The sequence below is a fragment of the Chaetura pelagica genome, unplaced genomic scaffold, assembly GCF_000747805.2.
Source record: "Chaetura pelagica isolate M959 unplaced genomic scaffold, ChaPel_1.0 scaffold232, whole genome shotgun sequence".
NCBI lineage: Eukaryota > Metazoa > Chordata > Aves > Apodiformes > Apodidae > Chaetura > Chaetura pelagica.
In genome coordinates this window covers 806,483-813,709 of record NW_009952441.1, presented here as the reverse complement: position 1 = coordinate 813,709, position 7,227 = coordinate 806,483, and the positions used below count along the sequence as shown (strand labels likewise).

Here is a 7,227-nt window from a genome sequence, read left to right as displayed (position 1 = left end):
GGTGGAGACACAGCCTGGCACCCCCAGCCTTGCAGGGAATGGAGGTGCTGAGCCCCTTCTGCCATCCAGCAGGGCACGGCACCAGGCAGCCGGGACACAGGTACCTGGGACCATCCATTGTCTCGCACTGGGCTGCCCAGTGCAAGGGGGGCTCTGGGCTGGGTCCCCAAGGGCTCTAATGTCACCCCCCAGCACCCCTGTCCCCAGCCCTGCTCCATCCACCCAGTCAGTGACAGCAGCTCCCAGTGCCAGAGCATGGCACAAGGTGCTGCAGCACCCACAGGGGCCACCCTAACTGTGGGGAGAAGGGTCATCCTCATGCTGCGATGTCCCCAGGCACATGGTGGCAAGTGGCTACCTGCAGGGTCCTGCTGCCCCTGGCCACATTCCTGGCACACATGGCAGCCCTGGCACAGAGGGGGCTCCTGGTCATGCAGTGGAGGGGCCCCACCCTCAGCCCTGAGATCTCAGCAACCCCTGGCCCCCTCAGCAGCGCCGTGCGGCAGCACCAGGCTGCCTGCCAGCCCCATGGCTCATGGCTGCCCACACTTGGGGCAGGGGGACAGCAGAGCCCTCCCAGCCTCCTGGCTCCCCTCAGGGGCAGCCAGTTCTGTTTGGCCACAGGGGAGCCAGAGGCATTGGCCCCATCAACTGGGGCCAGGGCTGGTGCCCAAGGTCTGGTGCCCAGCCTCCCATGGAACTCAGTGCTTCACCAGGACTCACATTGGTGCCACCACCCCAAGCGTGCAAGGATGAGCACGGCCCAGCCCCAGGCCAGGTGATGATGGCACCTGGCAGCTCCACGTGGCTCCTAGAGAGGTGACAGACACAGGGCTGAGCATGTCTCTTTAATCCCCTGTCCCAGCAAGACCCTCTGCCCTGGGGAGCCCGGGGGACTGCAGCTTCCTCCCCAGCTTAGCACCCATGGGTGGCATTCCCAGGAGCACAGCGAACCCATCCCTGACGGGAGCCGCGTGTCCCCAGCGCCACAGCAAAAAGAGTTCATTGCCGTGTCCCCGCTACGGCAGCACCACGATCTTCTTCTCCAGTGTCTGCGGGGGGAAGAGGACTCTCCTCATCACAGTGTCCAGCTCCTCCAGCGCCAGCTGGGCGTGCAGCACCGTCGTGCCATCGGGCTCGGCCATCACCACGTGCTTCAGCAGGCGGTAAAGGTCCTGCAGAACGTCCTGCAGCACCTGCCCAGGAGAAGCGTCAGCACCCACCGGCGTCTCGCCCGCACCCAACAGCCCGAAACGCAACACTTGGCATGCCTCAGCAGGCGCAGCACTGCCCCTTCCACTGCTGCTGCTGGTGCCAGGACACAGCACCACCACTGCCGCCGCCACGGGCAAGAGCCCTGACCCTCTTGTGACTCAGTTTCCCCAGGCGCCGGCAGTGCATTGCAGTGTCCCTTCGGTGTGGGGGAAAAGCCAAAATCCTGCTGTGGGGATTCCCACGGGGAACCAGCCCTTTCCTCCACGGGAGCTGAGTCCCAACACGCTCAGTGCTGGGAAGGACGGCCACAGCCCGTGGAAAAACTGGGCATTTCCAAGTCAAATCTGCACTGAACTACTCCCACGGCTCCCAAGAGCTGGCACTGCCCCACGGCATCGCCAGCTTAGAGGGACACTCCCACTAAGTCCCCTCTCTGCTCTGGGAAGAATCCAGCGCTGAGAAGACCCTTCAGTGGGGGAGGCACAAGCTGAAGGTCCCATTTTCATGGGATTTTCCCTGGAATCTGCCTGTGGGACAGCAATCATCACTGAGAAGCATCATGCTCTGGGTGGTAGCCCCAGGGTCTGGCAGGGGACAACCCACCTCAGTGGCCTTCTCACTGAGCCCCCGCAGCAGCAGGACCACCACATGCACAGCAGCTCGTCGCACCTCTGCCTCAGGGTCCCTCTTGGCTATGGCTGTCAAGCAGGAGGTGACCTGCAGGGACAGGATTGGGACCTGCAGCAGGAGGACATTGGGAGACCAGGCAGAGCAGACACCCACTGTGCTAAGGGTGTCCTGGGGTTGGAGGATGAGGATGGGACCCTGGACTTGGGGTGGGGGCATGCGAGTGGCATCTTTAGCTGGTTATAAAGCTTTTAGCCCTAAAAATCAGGGCTAAAATTCTCCAAGTGTTTGCTTCAGCTCCAACGACTTCTACACTCTCCACTATCAGCAAATACCCCTTGTGTCCTTCATGGAATCTATTGAGCCCCCAGCAGCCCTGCCACCTGTTAATGAACCACCCTCATTAATGAGTGAGGGCAGGGACGTGAGGAAGGGAGTGGCAGTGCCAGGATGGAGCTGGTACCTCCTGGACAATGGAGCCCAGCTGGAAGCCGAGGCGCTGGCAGAGCTCGCCCAGGTTGGAGAGGCTGCTGGCGCGCAGGGAGCTGTCCGGGGCCCGCGCCCCCCGCAGGAGGGCCCGGACCAGCGGCTCCCGGTGCTTGAACACCATGTCCCCTGCAAGAGAGAGGGCAGCAGCACGTCAGCAGCAAGGAAAAAGCCATGGCCTCATCCTGCCAAAGCCCTGGCTACATTGGAAGCAGCCAGATGGGGCCTCCCTCCCCTCGCAGCACCACTGAACAGCTGGATGCAACATCTGGAGCGTGGCTTATGCCCATTGTGGGGATCTGGTCACAGCTTGGAGTGAGGCACGGGCAGAGCCTCGGTGGGGACCCACCTTAGTGCCCGAGTCAAGGACGCTGCAGCGCAGACCCCAGCAAAGAGCTTTGTCTGGGGCCACCCGGCACATCCCACATCCCCCCAGCGGGACTCAGAGGTGAAGTCAGACATAGAAAGTGACCCCAGACACCAAAATGAAGTGTAAAGCCCAAATTCTCACGTCGTTCAGCCACACAACCCCCACCCCAATTAGTGCAGGGAGGCGCTGCGGACGTGTGAGCCGCCTAATTAAGGGTCGGCGTGCGAGGCTGTGACTGGCATGAGCAATCACTGTGCGTGGTCCTGGGAGCACTGGAGGGCTGGTGGCCATGCAACCCTGGCGTGCATGTGGCTCCCACTGGGCAGGGCTGTTCTGGCCAGGGCAGCATGGTTTTCTGGCTCTGCAAAGCTCCAGAAGCTCCTCAGATGCTGGTGTCCTCCTTCTGGAGACAGTGGGATGTCCCCCTATGTGAGGACAGGAATGAGCCCTAGAGTGGGACCCTGCATTCAGGGGCTCAGGGCTGGGGACTGGCTACTCCTCAGCTCATGTGCCTGGGAGCACTGGCTGGGTGCAAGAAGGGGAAATAAGACATGTGGTGGCCAAGGGCTGGGCAGGAACCAGCAGAGGATCCTGCAGGACCATGATGTGGGGGCTTCACCCATTACTAACTGGCTGGGTGCTTGGAAGGGCACAGGGTGGGGGAGCTCCAGGCAGCACCATGATGTCTGTTAGGAGAGATGCCTGCCACAAAACAAATAGCCACTCCAGTGGGTTGTCAGGCAGGGATGAGGACAGGGATGGTGTAGGAGGAGGGCAAGGCAGTCCCCAGGCTGCAGCAGGAGGGCACGGGGCCACAGCAGCACTGCCACACAGAGCAGAGTGTTCCTGGAAGCACCAGATAAATCCTCACCCTCAGATCCTGCAGCTTTGCAACAGAAGCAGCTTCGTGCAATTTGTTCTATAAATACGCAGGCGAGCCAGGACGCGCCGGCATCGCTGCCGGCGGCAGAGGCACCACGGGGAGGGGGAGAGGGGCCACAGAGCTGTGCCCACTGACCCACTGCAGCAGTGCCACCAGCAGCTGCCCAGGGAGCCCAGCCTGGTGCAGCCACAGCACTGGGCACAGCCAGGGATGGACACACAGACACCACATGGAGAGCCAGTCCCCAGTGGCTTTGCCCCCCAGGCCTGGTGACATGGCATAGAGCAGCGTGGGGCCGAGTGGTGCCACAGCTGCTGGCACCTTCATGCCCGTAGGGACTCACCCAGTGCCTGGATGACACGCATCAGCACCTCACCCAGCTTCATCCTGGTGACAGTGGCCGTGGTGTCCTGCGTGCCCTGTGCTGGGCACTCGTACTGTGCCAGCAGGACAGGCAGGATCTGCTCAGGGTATTCGCTGGAGAGCAGGGCAACACCTGGGGAGAGAGAGGGGGAACTGTGGGTCAGGCCTGGGCAGAAGGATGGCATGTGCCACCACTCTCAGCAGAACTGCTGGCTACCCTGGTGCCCTTGGTGCAGCTGTCACAGCCCAGCAGCACATCCTGCAGCCCCTCCACCAGGCCGGGTGGGGTGCCAAGGTGAAAAATCAACAATTTAACAGTTGGTAGCAGGTGCCTCTAATTGCTGCTGGTTCATGTTCAGCAACAGAGCACTGCCTCGGCACGCTGGCCATCGGCTGCCATAAGGGAACCACCAGCAATGCTGAAATGCAGTTTGGTTGCTGCTCCAGGCTCCTGGCCATCAGGCATATGCTGCTGCTGTGTCCTTGTCCCCACCAGAACTCCCTGAATGCCCCTGGCTCTGCCTGGCCAGTGCCTGAGCGTACCCTCTGCCTGCCACGTCTCCCTGAGGACGAGAAGGGTTCAGACCCCATCAGAGGATGCATGTCAAGCCATGCTGTGAGGCTGTGCTGGCTCTGCCATTCCTTTAGGGATGCAGGCTGAAGACAACTGTTGGGCAGGACTCTGGCAGTGCCAGGCACCTCTGGGCTGAGGAAAGGTGGCTGCTAATCAGGGAAGGGGCCGACGGCAGTGCTGGCAGTGCCTAGCGCTGAGTCAGGCTGAGCCCCAGCTCTCCTGCCCTACAGCAGCAACACCTTCACCTCCAACCTCATTTCCCAGTTATCGGCGGGTGCCCGGCATGGGTTACCCTCCGCAGGCCCTGGCATGCCCAACGGGGCAGTGATCTGTCATCCAGCATCATCTGGCTGGAGCCCAGCTCAGCGGTGCCCGGCAGTGCCTCGACAGCCGGCTGTGGGGCAGCCCCAGCCCTGCAGCTGCGGTGCCGCAAGGCACCGCGTCACGGCTATAATGGCTGACAAATACGGCAGCAGCTGCGCGGGGTGGATTCATCACCGGGGATGGTTGAGGCGGTTGCTTCACCTGCGGGGCAAGGATGAGCCCATCCTGCTCAAGACCCAACAGGCCAAGGGAAGCTCGGCGATAAGCTTCTTATCCAGCTGCTGGCGGAGGTTACCTGCCCCACGGCAGCCGGGGCTCCCAGTAGCACCAGTGTTGCTTTGGCTCATGGGAATGGCAATGGACCAGGGAACCAACCTGGAAAATGCTTCTGTGGACCCACCTCCACGTGGCCAGCAGCGACCGAAATCGCGGCCCCAGGCTGATGGCACCGACCCAGTGCAGGGATAGTGACCAGATCCCAGGGGTGAACCTGCCCAGGGCTCCACCAAGGAGGCATGTGTAGCCCAGGCAGATCAGCAGCTCAGTCCGAGGGTTAATGAACCAATTACCCACTGAGTACACACAACAGGGAGATGGAGCCTGCTGGCCTCGGGAATGCGGCAGAGCCCACATGTGGCTCCAGGCTGAACCAAATGGCGTGAAGACCGGAAGGGCAGGAGACGCTGGGCCCCAGCCTGGCCACAGCTCTGCTGCTCATTGCTCTAGCTGCCTAAAGTCCCTCCAGCCTCCTCCTGTGACATGCTGGCCCAGCCTGGCGTTGCTCACCTTGGATGGCCGAGAGGTAGACAAAGGCATCCTCGTGCTGCACGTTCTCCAGGAACACCTGTGAGGACAGAGGTGGCCATTGGCAGCTGGCCCATACCCAGCTGGCACAGCAGGTGTCAGCTATGGTGGTGGAGAGGTCAGAGGGCTCTGATCACACAGATCATCCCCAGCGCTGTGCAAGACAGGGACTGTGGCAGCAACCCATACCTGGAGGAGTTTCTCCTGAAGCTGAAGAGCCTCTGGATCCCGCTGGGTGATGAGCTTGGTGAGGTGGCGCAGGGCGGCTGCCCGGCTGGAGGGCTGGGGGTCATAGGCTGACACCAGGAGCTCCTGGAGCCCCACGGGGGCCTGGCTGTCAGTGCACGGGGCTGGAGCAGGACCTGCAGTGCGGGGCTCACAGTTCAAGCTCTGCTCTTCACTCTTCTCCCTGGGAGCTGAGGGACTGCTGCGGCTGTGCCGTGGTGGTGCCCGGCCACCTCCTGGGCTCGGGGCTCCACCAGAATTGCCAGCAGGACACTGTGCTCCCATGCCCGGCTTCTTCCCCAGCACACTGTCAGCAGCAGTGCCCAGCGTGCCGGGAGCGACGGCCCCATGGGTGCAGATGGCCACACGCAGGTCTGTGGCCAGCTCCTGGGTGAGGGGCTCGGGGTAGGTCTGGGAGAGCTCCTCCAGCAACGGCACCAGCCGCTTCAGCACGGCAAAGTCACTGGATTGCAGCTGCGGCAGGGAGAGAAGCAGCACTGGCACGGGGGCTGAGCTGGTTTTGGGGAGTTTTTGGATGATTCTGTAAAAAACCCTTGGCCATGGAAACAAACAGCTTTGCAGCTGCCTCCGAATCCTTTGGCATTCAATTTGCCGAGTTCAGTTGCTCCCATTAATGCCAGAACAGGAGCAGGAGCTCGCCTGGGAGGGTGCCCATTAGAGCTGCAAGACTCTGGGTTTACGTTTTCTCCAACTAATGTTCTTTTCCCAATGTCAGGAATTTAGCAAGAAGACACAATAAATTATCTTTTTCCATTAACAGTTGGATTTTGCTTTGGGCAAATCCGGGAATGATGTAACCCCAGCAGCTCAGTGATGTCAGTGCAAGCTGGAGGGATTGCAGAACACTAATGAACATATAACGGGGCAACAGAGCAAGGTTCTGGTTTTATGGAGGACTTCCAAGAACTGGAAGTTCTTGAAACACTAGGAAGTTTGTTGGTCTCCAGTGATGGAGATGGTGGACATAGCAAGATGCAGAGGATGGAATACTGGTGTTTAAAGATGCCATATGTAACTGTGCTGCTCTGTCAATGCCTTCTGGGAAACAGATTTTGGATTAAAAATAAAAGAACTGGGTGCTCTGCCAGGATGAAACCCTTGGCCAGTGCCCCAGCACCGCTCTGAGGAAAAATTTTATCTGTGTATGCACAAATATATATACACACACACACACGCACACAGTGATTGAATCAGGAGCCCAAAGTGGGGAGCATCCCAACCTCAGCACACCAGCTGTGTCTCCCCTTGGCCATGGCAGGACCTCATCTCCCCCCTCCTCCTGGCTTCTCCCACTCACCTGGACGGCTCCACCGAGCATGGCGGCCACCAGACCCC

At 60.6% G+C, this 7,227-nt stretch overlaps 1 protein-coding gene across 1 annotated transcript in view; it reads right to left on the bottom strand.

The window, feature by feature from the left end:
- Nucleotides 1-1,019: 1,019 nt before the first annotated feature.
- The window catches only part of TANGO6 (transport and golgi organization 6 homolog (Drosophila)), a 37,929-nt gene continuing 31,721 nt past the window's right edge, over nucleotides 1,020-7,227 (bottom strand). The window contains exons 14-20 of the mRNA XM_010008467.1: nucleotides 7,190-7,225; nucleotides 5,836-6,345; nucleotides 5,629-5,686; nucleotides 3,925-4,077; nucleotides 2,306-2,457; nucleotides 1,819-1,932; nucleotides 1,020-1,196 (exon numbers count right to left, since the gene is read on the bottom strand). Coding sequence (XP_010006769.1) covers nucleotides 1,020-1,196; nucleotides 1,819-1,932; nucleotides 2,306-2,457; nucleotides 3,925-4,077; nucleotides 5,629-5,686; nucleotides 5,836-6,345; nucleotides 7,190-7,225 — 1,200 coding nt within the window. The remainder of the gene's footprint in view (nucleotides 1,197-1,818; nucleotides 1,933-2,305; nucleotides 2,458-3,924; nucleotides 4,078-5,628; nucleotides 5,687-5,835; nucleotides 6,346-7,189; nucleotides 7,226-7,227) is intronic.